Here is a 13699-nt window from a genome sequence, read left to right on the forward strand (position 1 = left end):
TCTTATTTGTTTTGCTATTGATTGAAACTCTTTCAATCAACTCAGAATTATACTCAATTCTTATAAGTATAATCATATTTACTAAACTTTTAGTAAATCATGACAAATATCTTATCTCTCTTTGTGGTGGACTTGATCAATGCACAACCTAGTGTACTCGATCTCCTAGTCCTTCACTTGACACTTTGTCAAAGAATTAGTCTAATTTCCAAATATGAAAGTTTTCGTTCATCACGCAACCAAGTTGTATGATTCTAAGTTTCCGTCCAATTGAAACTTGGGCGATGAGAAACTCTCCCTATATGGTGAATTCTTGACGTCTCCACAAATAACATAATTAAGAATCAAATCCATTATTGCTAATAATAGAAACCTTCAAACATCAATTTTTTTCATACATGCCATTGCAAGGATAAATAAATAAGATAAAATCAAAATTTATTTTATTGCGGAAAAAATTTGTCCCAACAATGCAATTCAATTGAAAAACTAAGTTTTTACATATTTATTAACAATCTATTCTAACTCCAAGTAGTAGCTCAAAAATCCAATCTTCAAACAATGTGTTCGAAATCCACTTTCTTCACGATTAGATTCAGCTCACTTCTTCCCTTAAGCTTCCTCTCTTTTCTTTGATCCTACAAAACATCAAAATGTAATCTTATCACACCATATATTAAGAATCTAGAATAGGAACTTAAAAGAGTTAGTTAATGGATTTTACCTGAAGTAGATCCATACGTCTTGACTCTCCCATCTCTTAGATCTCTCAGGTAGTTAGGGCAGCTTCCTCTCCAATGCCCCTTCTCTTGGCAATAAAAGCAAATGGACTCCTTTGAAACAACACATCGGACAATTATAGACTTAGTTCTTTTTGGACTTCCAATGTTGCCAATGTCCATTGAAGTTTGGGAGTTTGATTCACCAGAAAAATTTGCTTGACCAGCACGTCAAATCATTGTTGATTCAGCAACTATAAGCAAATAGGTGAGATCAATGAGGGCCACATCGTGATCCATCATATAGTACTCTCTAACGAACTCACTATATGATTCAGGAAGTGACTGATGAACCCAATCAACAGTCAATATTTCTGAGATATCGACACCCAACATCCTTAACCTATCAATGTGCGACTTCATCTCTAAGATGTGTGCACACACAGACTTTCCATCTTCATGCTTAATTGCCAATAGGGCTTGAGTGAACTTGAACTTTTCAAGACTTTGAACTTGTGGGGTAGGGAGAACAACTGGAGGAGGTGGAGGAAGTAAAACATGATCTCTTGCTCCTCGATCATATTGTGGAACATCATCTTCATTTGGAAAGCTTGTTCCATGGGATTTGGGAAGACCAGGATTGTCAGAACTAGACATCTACAAAACGGGAGAAAATTCAAGTTAAGTTGCTTAGAATTCTTGATGTAACACCCAAATGAAACATCAAGCTAGGATCCAACACAACACTCTACAACCTAGAAGAGGGATGCCGTAATCTAGTCGCAAAATATTTAAAGGTAGGTAAATGACAATTTACCAATTTCCACCATGAAAAACAAAAAGAAGTTTAAGCATTAAATGAATTGAAACTCTTAGATCTTTTGAGATTCATTGAACTTTTCAATGGCATGTTTAATCTCGATTATGCCCTACAATTTGTGACTGGGATGCCGATGATCACTAATAAGGTGTGAATAACCATATGAATCACGTGGTGCACCCAATGCTACTATCACCTAATCAATGTGCCGGTTAGCCACACACGCTCCATTGATCTATGAAAAACATCGAGTCACCCTTCGCTACCAATTTCATCCCCACATTAGTGTGTCGGTTAACCACACACGCTTCACTAACGTTTGACAAGGGTACAAAGTGTAATTCCATGGATTAGCATACAATTTCACATTTTGCCTAAAGTAACTATGAATTGGGAATTTGTAAAAGCATTTAGGTACTTTGTACTTCATTATACTTATAATGGAAGGTTTCTGTCTTATCCTACCCGTTCGGCTAACGACCCTCCACTAGTCAAGAGTGCTTTGGGTAAGAGTGGATACCCATTCAATCGTCATTTTATAGGCAAATTCCTTAAACAACCCTTATAGACCAGCTTCGTGAATGAGGCCTACTAACGGTAAGACTGACTGCTTACTCATACATATATATAGTATTAGAATTTTAATGTTATATATAGTATAAGGTGTATTTTACACTTTTAAAATACTAGGTGGTTTAATTTAGTAAATTATACTTTTAATTTAATTAAATGTAAACCAAAACTGTATGGGTTTATTAAATCACCTTTAATTATACACTTTAATTAATTAATAAAATCATAAGGGTGTGATTTGAACTTTTCAAATTACTAGGGTTTTAGAATTTAACATTTCAAAATTAAACTTTTAATCAACTTTTAAATTCCAAAACTTGATGGCAAGTTTTGAAACATTTCAAAACATTAGGGTTTAACTTATTTAAATTTCAAAAACAAAACTTTTAAGTTCAAATTTAAACTATAAAACCTAAAGGGTGCAATTTGAAACTATTCAAACAAGACAATTATCTAATTTTGACCTAGTCAAATATCTTGCAGGATAATTCATCAAATAACTCAAATAAAATAAACATTATCTTATAAGGTAATAAATATTTGATTAAATGGTAATTATCTACTATTTTGGTAAGGATATTCACCCAAAATCAATAAAAATCGGATTTTATTAATTAAAAACGTTTATGGTAAGTATCCCAAGCCAAAACAGCAAGAAAATCGCCAAAAAACGCTGCCAGATCCTCGGACTCGCCGAGTCAGCCAGACTCACCGAGTTCATCTATTGACTCGCCGAGTTGGACAAGCAGAAGCCAAAAAACTTCGTTTTCCAAGCAAAAAACGATCAATTAAGCATCAAATTCACTAACAAACAACCATATGCTCTGATACCACTGATGGGTTTAAGCAAAACATCATTCCTATGGTGTACATGCAAACCCTAATAGCTTTTGGATCTAGTTTGTCTAATGAACATGCAATTGAATATCCAAAGCCATAAACCCTAGATCTAACATCGAAGAACTGAAATAAGGGTTTAGTAATTACCTTTGATTGTTATATTGCAATAACAACCAATTCGTTGCTTTGATTGGCTTTAGAAAGCTTAGTGCCTCAAGTGCTGCACCTCTAATGGAGTCACAAACACCACTAAGCAACTTGGATGAAGAGGAGAAGAGAGGAGGCTGCCCAAAACGTCTAGAAACCCTAGAGGAAGACTTGTCCACGTTTTTGGGGCTTAAGGGTCCTTTATATACATGTAGGCCATTAGGGTTTTCAACTAGGAAACCCTAATTTGACTGCTTAGGCCCTAAGCAGCCCATGAATCCCTTTCTTTAGAGTCATCGACGAAATCTTATGGGCTTCCCCATAAATTTCGTCTACTCCACTCTATGGAGTCCATTAACCCACTCTTGCAATTATCTTATAATTACAATTCCAGTCCCTTAAGTTTAATTAATCTCTTTTAGTCACTAAATTAATTCTTAATTAATTCTTGACTAATATTAATTAAACAATATGATTTCTCCTTTAATATATTATTCTTATAATATATTAATAAATCATAATTCTTTCTCTCCTTAATTCATCTTACATATTGCTATGGTGAAGGCAACCCAAAAGGACTATGCTCATAATCGGGTCAAGTACATACCAAAATAGTTATAGACTTAGACACTAATCCAACAATTGTAACATCCCAAAAATTATGAGATAAAAATTTCATTTTTATTCAACCAATTATTAATTATCTTTAAGTCAAACATTCATTCTCCTTTTTCTAAATATTCAAAAGTAATTTATAAGAAAATAATTATCAGAGTACAATCCTAAAATCATCATAATGAGGAACATGGGTGGATGCACTGCGATCAAGTCGGGCCCTTCCCTTTCGAACCAGAAGTACCTGAAACCATAACCATACAAACCGTAAGCACAAAGCTTAGTGAGTTCCCTAAATTACCACATACCATACATAAAAAACACATACTGGGACCCCGCCCTACATCAGACCTCGCCTGGCTTCAGGTCCCATCCGACATCGAGCCCCGCGCGGTATACAAATTTGTCAGTCACTAGGCTCTGCCTGGCAGCAGGCCCTGCCTGGTACACATATAATCGTATAAACATATAATCATACCAACACATGCGATAATCATAAAGATAGTAGCATAAAATACAGTCATCGGGCCTCGCCAGACATCGAGCCCTGCTCGGTATACATACCAAATGCATATGCATGCAAGAGTCACACAAACATCTAACATCCTAACTTAATAAACCATGGGCCAGTATTGGTGCCTTCGACTCGCTAAACACAGTGAAGAAACTCACCTCTGAATCCGAACAATAGGTGATGAGGTCCTGACTCCGAATCTCAGCTCTAACCGATGCCTAACCTCTGAATCTGAACAATAAGTGATGAGGTGGCTATCGCCCAGGCACGCTTAACTGCTGAGTTCTATTGGGATCTGCTGCTCTCACGGCTTTAAAACGCATTGTGACAAGGAAGGTATCCACACCCATTATAAGGAATGCTTAGTTCTCCTTCCCAGACGATATGGGATCAGGTGCAACCTACCTTCACTGCCCATTATCGGCTTCGACGTCGCCATTAAACACATTGACCCGTGCCCCAGCTATGATGCCATTTGTAACACCCCCCACTGACACGTATCACAATATTGTCCGCTTTGGGTTCCCGACACAAAAACTTCCCAAAGGGTCACCCATCCCTGAATTGCTCTCGCCCAGGCACACTTAACTGCAAAATTCTTTTGGGATCTGCTGCCCTCACAACTTTAAAACACGTTGTGACATGGAAGGTATCTACACCCCTTATAAGGAATGCTTAGTCATCTTTCCCAGCTGATGTGGGATCATGTGCAACCCATAACGACCCAAAAATCCAAGGTAAAAATTTCATTTTTCAATATAATTAAAACACTTTAATAACTTTGTTCAAGACATTGAAACACATTTTAATTAACACAAGTATCAGAGTCAAATCCCGAAGATCACATTTTTCAGAAAACACGGGTGTATGCGTTGCGATTGTCCTGAGCTCTTACATTTGAAAACTGGAGTACCTGAAACATAAACTGAAAACCATAAGCACAAAGCTTAGCGAGTTCCCCAAATACCACATATCATACATATCCAGTGATCCCTACGTGTCATACATAACCGTAAGCCATACATATCATTCGCATACCATAATCAAGAAGAGTGCTATATGCCAACCATAGTCTTACCATTATGCCACGAGCCACCATGTGGTTTTTCTTGCCAGACCGGGGGCCACAACCCTGGGTCTTATAGACAAGTGCCAAGATCCACCTCCTGGTCTTCCTTCCAAGCATCACAAAGACAACTAGCATACAAACTATACTACTTACTAACTGCTTGCCAGAGCTCTTATTCTAGTCTTGCATATAGTGTGCCAGGAGCCGCCTCCTGGTCTTTCATATAGTTTTCCAATGGCTAACCCCCGGGTCTTCCTACAATACATAAACTAAATGGGTCGGCATTGGTGCCTTCGACCCATACGAACAGTGAGGACACTTACCTCGAATGCTGAAGCTCACTGCACGAAATCCTAGCTGCTGACCTGACGACTTCCCAAACTAGCAATACCCAAACAACATCCAATTAGTAACTGGTCTACCCATAATCCAAACTTGAGGTAAAATGACCATTTTACCCATGGCCCATCAAGACTCATAACCAAGGCCCAAACCCAAAACCAACAAGGCCCAAAACTATAAGATCCATAAAAGCCCAATAATGGCCCAATTTTCCAAATTGGGCCTAATCCCGTATGGGTCTTATCCTAAGCCCATATTTTCGTCGAATACAATTCAGGTTGCCTCAAACACCCCTTGGGACAAACTTGGTCAAAAGCATACGTCAAAAGTCAAAGTCAACGCCAAATTCAACGGTCCAGGTGACCCAACTCGCTGAGTTGGTCCTTCAACTCGCCGAGTTCTCATCAAACCGCAAAATCACAAAGAATTGATCCAACTCGCCGAGTTCCCTTCAACTCTTCAAGTTTTCCCCTCCTTTTCATCAGAATCGAGACAATCCCAAACCAACTTGCCGAGTTCCCCTATGAACTCACTGAGTTCTTCAGTCAGCAAACCCACTTAATATATTAAGCCACTCAATCATCAAGACAAGGTTCCAAATTATAGATCTGGTCCCTTAAGGTTGTATTGATGAGTAAAGTCTCCAACTTTACTCTTATGCAAGGCTAGAATAAGCTCAAAAGCTCAAAATTAGCTAGAAGAAAGGCTTAATGGATGCATGAAGCCCTTAAGACCATAAAGTTGGCACCTTTATGCCAAAAGTGCTCCCTAGGACCCTAGATCTGAAAGGGTTTCTCCAAATGGGACGTCCAACTCCCAACAACCACTTCATATGGACCAAAACATGCAAAAGAACCCTAAGAAGGAGATCTATGAATTTACAAAGCAAGAGACTTTTTACCAGAAAAGTGTCGAAAATGAAGCAAGGATTCGAGATCTAGCAGCTCCTTCTTGTATCATCCACTCTCACTAAGCTTCCCTTCCTTCCAAAGGCTTCAAACACACCACAAAGCACTCAAAACTCACTAAACTGCACCTACTAAACTCACTGAAGCATATCCTAGGCTCTCCTAGGTTCCCGACCTCACCCAATCCTCAGCTGCTGAAGGACTCACACCAATGTCAACTAACTTCCTCATGAATATAGTCACATGCAACAGAGATCAGATAATCCTTCGAGTAAAAGACTTAACCCTAGAATGGTTGGACTTAAACAAGGGCTGCACAATAGGGTCAAATCCACCACTCTAAAGCACAAAGCAAGCAACATTCAAGCAAAAGAAAACCTAACCAGCGTACACTAAACAAGCCATTCCATCTACTTATCAGATATACATACTAGCATGCAATACTTAAGCTTATACAATTAGACACATAAAAGGCATCTCTCCTATCATATAATACTAAGTAGATCCCCGGGCCTAAGCTAGCATGCAATAATCATATCATATATCATAATAAACATGTACTGGTATTCTGGGACCACTTACTTGAGCTCGGCTGATTCCACGCATCACACCCCCTTTCTTTAATTAGAAATTATTTTTTAGTTAAATATTTATTTTATAAAAAAATATTTCCATCAATTCCTCAGTTTGAGTTCAGGCACACCCGTGGATATGCCCGAATCCCTCAAACCAAGGCTCTGATACCAACTCATTTTAAAGCCGTGAGGGCAGCAGATCCTATAAGAGCTTTGCAGTTAAGCGTGCCCGGACGAGAGCAATCCAGGGATGGGTGACACCCTGGGAAGTTTTCGTGTCGGGAGCCCAAAGCGGACAATATTGTGATACGTGCCAGAGGGGCATGTTACACAACTGACCATAACGTCGTGGTAGCCCTTTACCACGTCGTGGTGCGATGGTGTCGAAAACGAAAAAATAGTCGCGACTAGCCACGCCACCACGCAGTGGTGGCCTTGACACGTCGTGGTAACAAGGTTTTCAGTTGCTTAACGCATTCAATCATTTTCTTTGATTCTAAAGGGTCTCCAACTCAGATCTGGTCCATAATAGGGTCTAGATGGATAAAGTTTCCAACTTTATGCAATAGAACCCTCCAAAGTGTATAGATCTCAACTTTAAGGTCCAAAACACTACATAGCTTAAGCAATAATCACTCAATCCATAAGGTTACTTGTCCAAAAGCTCCAAAATCCACATATCTATTAACTAACGCATCATTATGAAGACTTTATACCTCCTTTAGAGGCTTGAGGAAGATAAACTCCCGGACCTAGGTTGCTTTGGACTCCCAATATGATAGTTCACCACCTTCTTCCTTCACAATCACCAAACACACATACTTTAAGGCTAAAAACTCACATAAAGGATCTAGGGTTTGCAAGGGACGAGTTGGAGAGATGGAAGCTGATGGGAGGGAACTATGAGGGATTAAGGAGTTTAAATAGGGCTTAACCCTTAAACTTTAGGGTTTTCTCCAATAGCCGCCACCGCGTCGTGGCAAAAATCACCATGCTGAGGTGGGTGATTAAACTCCCGCTGCCAAAAGCTTATCGTTACGTCGTGGTGAGGCTTTACCACGTCGTGGCCTTCAAACAAAAACTAATATACATTACCCACAACCAAAGGTGTCTACCTCTCTCTTTCCAAAAGGACCCAAGCCTTGTGATTACCGATTTTCGGGTCACAGGCCTCGTGTAAGGGGCACGTGAAGAGCATTAATGGAGTAACCAAAATGGTAACTAAGACATGAATTAAATGCGTAATTCAAACCTACAATTAGGACCACTTTTGTCAAAATTAAGAAAACTAAGACTAAAACTATAAAATTATGAGAAATTAAATATCCTCATACCCAATGAAATTGTGACATGTGTAATATTTAATGCTCATTTAATGAGATTTAATGATATTTTAGGATACTAATACGACACATCATCATTTAAATGGGCAGGAGGATTGGTAGGATTAAAAGGTAAGAGAATATTTAATTTCTCTAAAATTATTTTAACCAAAAGAACCATTTATGTAATTGATTCTAGAAAATATAACCCAATGAAAACCGAAGTGTTAGTATGTACGTTCTTAAAAGTTTTTTTTTTCATCTATAATATATTAAATTATAATATATTTTTATTAATATTTATTTATAAATTTAATTCACAACTAAATAATTTTTTTTGTTTTTTTTATAAAATGGACTAATATTCAAGTTATATTTGCTTTCAAATGTCTTAGCTCTTAAAAATGAGTTATAAAACGAATCCAATCGAATTACAACTCAATTTAGATTCACTTGATCTGATCCACATATTCATCAAAATGAATACCCCTACACGTAATGAAATTAGGGGTTATGATTGACGAAAACCGGATCAATGGTGATGTTTTACAATCCAGAGAGCGGCTAACAAACTTTGGGAGAATCTACATCTCAAATCATAGAAATTTTGTTGGTTTAAGTTTTAGTTTTTACGAGCAACAAAAGAATTTTCTATTTGATTCATATCAACGATCTATCGCTTACAATCTTAAAAACGACAAATTTAGAGAATGGACTTCCATGTTTTTCCTAAACTTAAAGTAAATTTGGTGATACCCAATACCCAACACAATACAATTGAAGTAGTCATTGATTCAATATCTCATACACACAAAAACACATATATCATGGCCCCAAGGGGTGTGCACCTAGCCACGGTTCACTAGCCATATATTTGGCCACATGTAGCAAGTCAATTAATTGGTCAAATATAAACAAAGTTAAGGCGGTGGTGGTGGCGGAGGTGGCTGTGGCCTTATCTGGTAATAGTATTGGGAAGAGGTTGCCGCCGGAAAACAATGGTTGTTGAAAGCAGCCGCCGCCATTGAGTGATGATGGCCGCCAGAAGTGGCTGAGAATCCTGATGATGCTGCTGCTGCTGTTGCGATCGGGATGTGATTGTGACCCTGCACTTGCCACCCCCAGTTGGGCGGTCCTTGTGAACACCCTCCTATCGTCCTGCTATTCGTCCCACTTCCCTAAAAAAACAATATTATTGTCAGAACATGATAATCTTATACTGTATTTGTCAGCATGGACTGATATGAATAATACAAAATTTGTAATTTTTTGTCCCATCTAAAAAGATGACCATGTTTTTTGTACGTTAAAATGACGTAAATGTCCTTCTTATCCATTAAAAGTAACCCTAGGTCAAAAACACACCTTTTACATGATCTATGACATGAAAACTGGACGTGATATGGTGTTTAGATGCCAAAAGCATGTTGTATATTAAATGATTAAAGTAAAATTATATAAACTTTTTTTTTATTATTAAATTTTTTACCTCGTAATTGGGAACGAAAGTAGGGTATACACCATTCCAAGATGGAGAGTGTCCAGAAGTTAAGGGCAATCCTTTAAGAGCTGGCATCCCTACTGCTGTTGAAACAGGGTTCTCCATCTGCTTTAAAATTATAAAACATAAATGAGTCGAATTTTCCAAAAAAAAAAAAAAAAAAAAAAAATCATTAAAATCGTATTTGTTGTTACCTGTAATCTTCGAGTGTCATGGGGGTAATTCAAATGGGGTTGTTCTGAATTTTCATTTCTACTTGAACCTTCACCAACAGAAGTGGTTGAAATTCCCAAGCTTAAATTCAGATCATGATCACTTCCTGTATTACAAATTACAAAAAACTTTATCAAATTTACAAGAAAGATAGTTAGATAGTGATTGTGGTTGATGAAAGTTGTATTAATTACCATGATGAGTTGAAGGAAGAGTGTTGTTGTTGTTTCCTTGGTAAGTACTGGCTTCAAAGTTGGTGACTGCTTCTCTTCCATTACACTCGATTGCTGCTTTGTCATAAGCCCTAATTTCAAAAAAAAAGGGAGAGAATGTTGGATGATGGATTGAGGTTGAAAGATTGAGAAATTTGGGCAAATAAAAAAAAAAATGAAAAGTATGAAAGAGGGAATGAATGTGTAAAATTCATGATTCATTAGGACCTTGCAGCTTCTGCTTCATTGTCGAATAGCCCAAGATATATATACCTGCAATGGAAGCGTTGTAATCTCCATGATGAAAATTAGGTCTTTTTTTTTTCTATTACTTGTTACCCAGACAACGAATCATATATCTCACACACTAATTTCATATCAAGTGTAAACCTGATTCTTCAAGGTAAGTCCACCATATGAATCTCACACAATGCATGATGATCTAAGAAAACTTAATTTGGAAGATTTGTAAATTAGTAGATCCTCACTTTTTGCCTAGAAATTGTCCCATTCGAGCTTCCCATCTGCCACATTTGTGTAATGTTACGCCTCTGTACTTTGAGCTTCCCCTTGAAAAACCAGTGCTCTGTCGTCTTAGTATGTGGACAAATTCTTCTTTTGAGAAGTTCTTCATCTGCTTCAAAAGAAACCAAAACACAGTGAATACAAAGAGATTCAGGAAATTCAAATCAGCGAGTCAACATGTATTTCAAACCTGATTCATATCATCCTCATAATCACTGAGACTAAAATTGATGTCGGCATCAACACCTCGGAATTTTATGGCAGCTCGATCATAGGCTCTGGTTATCACAATCAAACCAATACGACATGTTTAGACGCCATTCGCGAAGCTCTGATAAACGAAAAGAAGATAATATAAAGGAGATGGAGTACCTTGCAGCGGCATGAGCAGTGTCGAATCCACCTGAATCAATGGCCGACACTATCGTTAGTCACAAATTACCAAAAATGGAAGACGAAATGAAATAATAATTTATACCAAAAATGGAAACAGATGAAAAGATCTAGGAATTTGAATTTATATATAGGCTTACCTAAATAAACTTGTTTTCCACAATCCCTGTGCATCAAAACACACAAAAGTACAGATATAAATTAAATAACAAGAAGGAAAGCTAAGTATAAGAAATCATCAATAAAATCAAATGAAATAAACTAACCAGATATGAGACTCCCATCTACCAGTTCGCCGGTAGAAGGTAACACCTCGGTACTGTGAGCTTCTTGACCTCGGTCCTCTCCTACTCTTCTTCCCCGCCAGATTCGGTTGTACAGTAGGCTTCTGTTGTGGTACTTGTACCAGTCTCATCTCTTGCAATTCATTAGTGTTAGGGCGCAACAGCAGTGAGTTAGACTGCTGTCCCGATTCCTCGCCTCCTCCATGACCATGACTCATTGGAAACAGATGCCGAGTCACGAACTCGGACTGAGTCAAATTCTGGCTCCTCCGATCCTCATCGTAGGTGTTGCCAGACTGAACACCAGCGTCTCCGACTTTCAAGATGTCAAAATTGAAGCAGGAGAAGCTCTCGCCGGCGCCGCCTGCGGAGCTTGAGTCGTCGTCTCCTTCTCCAGCATTACTCGAATTTACACCGTCCGCATTCACCACCGATGAATTGGAGGTGCCTGATTCCTCCACGTCTCGAAACGTCGTTGTCTCGTCTTCGTTAACAAAGTTCAGATTAAGATCCAGCATCTCGTTAGCTATTATATATGAAACAAATCTGTATATATATCTACAATTTCAGCGATCGATCAGCTTAACTGATTTTAAGTAATAAAAATATTTGCGTATAGAACTTCTGTTGAAATATGTGATGATTTGACAGTTTTCAACAACACATAGCACAGTCGGCGATACAGCTGCAGACGACGGTGATGGAGAGTCCCGGAAACCGATCGGACGGCAGGTTAACGGAGGTAATAAAGAGAAAATATCAGAGAGCGAGAGAGAGAGAGAGAATCATGGGTAACAGCGTGATTCCATTGGAGAGAGAGAGGTACAAGGAGGGGAACATGTCAGGCCCATTTTAAGAGTGAACATTTGTTTTCTGAGATCTTGGTTACCGGAAAAGCAGGTTGCTTCTCCATAAAAATCTTTATACCTTCTACATTAATACCTGTAACAATGTGTATAGGAAAATGATAAGGCTACCAATAGTTTTCTTTTAGCAAATTACAAGAACGGTCCTTTTACTTTAAACAACATTGCAAGTTTGGTCTAATCATTTCTTACTTTGATTTTTGTTCCATTGTTGATATCCAGGTTAAATGATTTTTTTTATCTTGTTTTTCTATTATTTATTTAATTTTTGTATCTTGTTTTCCATATCCGCTTATTCATATCCTTATTATTATTAAAGTATTAGAGGAATGTCGACGTATTGTTCAGTTGAAATATTTATAAATTTATATTGTTAAAAATAACACTGTTATTAATTTTGAATAATAATATTATATTAAGTTGATATAAAAATTAACTATGAAACCATATAATAAAATAAACATCTATTAAAATCATATAATCTTAATCATATGAATGATGTCTAAACTTATTCAAGAATAAAATTAAATAATATATAGTTTAATATTATTTTTAGTTAACAACGATGAATTTAGTTTTTAAAAATTAATTTTCTTAACAAGTTACGTTCAATTGTTATAATTATTTAAAATGTCAAACTTTGTCTTTGTTAGCATAATAACAACATAAGTTTTATTATAATATTAAATTTAACTATTATTATTATTATTTAAGCTTCCTTTTTGAAAACACTTAATGATTATAGAAAAAAGTTTTAGAAATTTTTTTTAGTTAATTTGGGATTACAATTTAGATTGGATTTTAAAACTAGGATTTATTACTTTTAACTATTTTCAAACCAAATTTTCGTTTTTAAATTATCCAAAAAATTGTTCATAAACTAGACTATCAGAAAATCACAAGTATTAAATACAAATCATCATCACAAATATCAAAGTGTCACAATTACCCAGTAACAAAATCTCCCAGCGAGTGTGTACAATAACACATTCGCTTTCCCACGATCCTTATAAGTACTTGAAACACATATAATCAACAACTGTAAGCACGAAGCTTAGTGAGTTCCCCAAGATATCTCATATAGCACAACACATAAACAATTATGGGTTATCAGCAACCCTGGAGATTACACGAAGTCTTAGTGGGAAAACAACACGTCTTGTGGGTTATCAGCAAACCTGGAGAGTACCCAAAGTCTCAGTCACACATAAACAACATAACACAATAATAACAGCTAGACCAAGATGATCATCACAGATAC

At 37.1% G+C, this 13699-nt stretch overlaps 1 protein-coding gene across 6 annotated transcripts; it reads right to left on the reverse strand.

The window, feature by feature from the left end:
- Positions 1 to 9204: 9204 nt before the first annotated feature.
- LOC111882586 (ethylene-responsive transcription factor RAP2-7) lies at positions 9205 to 12471 on the reverse strand. Of its 6 annotated transcripts, none has more exons than XM_023878952.3 (10): positions 11555 to 12471; positions 11429 to 11454; positions 11268 to 11298; positions 11086 to 11173; positions 10859 to 11007; positions 10599 to 10643; positions 10353 to 10462; positions 10140 to 10264; positions 9934 to 10053; positions 9205 to 9622 (listed from the first exon to the last, which is right to left on the reverse strand). In XM_023878952.3, the coding sequence occupies exons 1-10, from the start codon at positions 12088 to 12090 to the stop codon at positions 9365 to 9367; spliced, it is 1488 nt and encodes a 495-aa protein (XP_023734720.1). In that variant the 5' UTR covers positions 12091 to 12471; the 3' UTR covers positions 9205 to 9364. The 6 variants fall into 6 exon arrangements, with proteins under 6 accessions (XP_023734720.1, XP_023734722.1, XP_023734721.1 ...); XM_023878954.3 differs by having other exon boundaries at positions 9934 to 10050; positions 11555 to 12469; XM_023878953.3 differs by having other exon boundaries at positions 10859 to 11004; positions 11555 to 12468.
- Between the last annotated feature and the right edge of the window lie 1228 nt (positions 12472 to 13699).

This window comes from Lactuca sativa, chromosome 9, assembly GCF_002870075.4.
Source record: "Lactuca sativa cultivar Salinas chromosome 9, Lsat_Salinas_v11, whole genome shotgun sequence".
Taxonomy (NCBI): Eukaryota; Viridiplantae; Streptophyta; class Magnoliopsida; order Asterales; family Asteraceae; genus Lactuca; species Lactuca sativa.

Bases quoted from the DNA above. Each gene is read 5' to 3' on its own strand.
- LOC111882586 (XM_023878952.3), bottom strand. From the start codon at position 12,090: ATGCTGGATCTTAATCTGAACTTTGTTAACGAAGACGAGACAACGACG. The intron at 11,174-11,267 runs GTACTCCATCTC...TGTGATAACCAG, and splicing joins ACTGCTCATGCCGCTGCAAG to AGCCTATGATCGAGCTGCCA. The intron at 10,054-10,139 runs GTAACAACAAAT...ATAATTTTAAAG, and splicing joins ATGACACTCGAAGATTACAG to CAGATGGAGAACCCTGTTTC.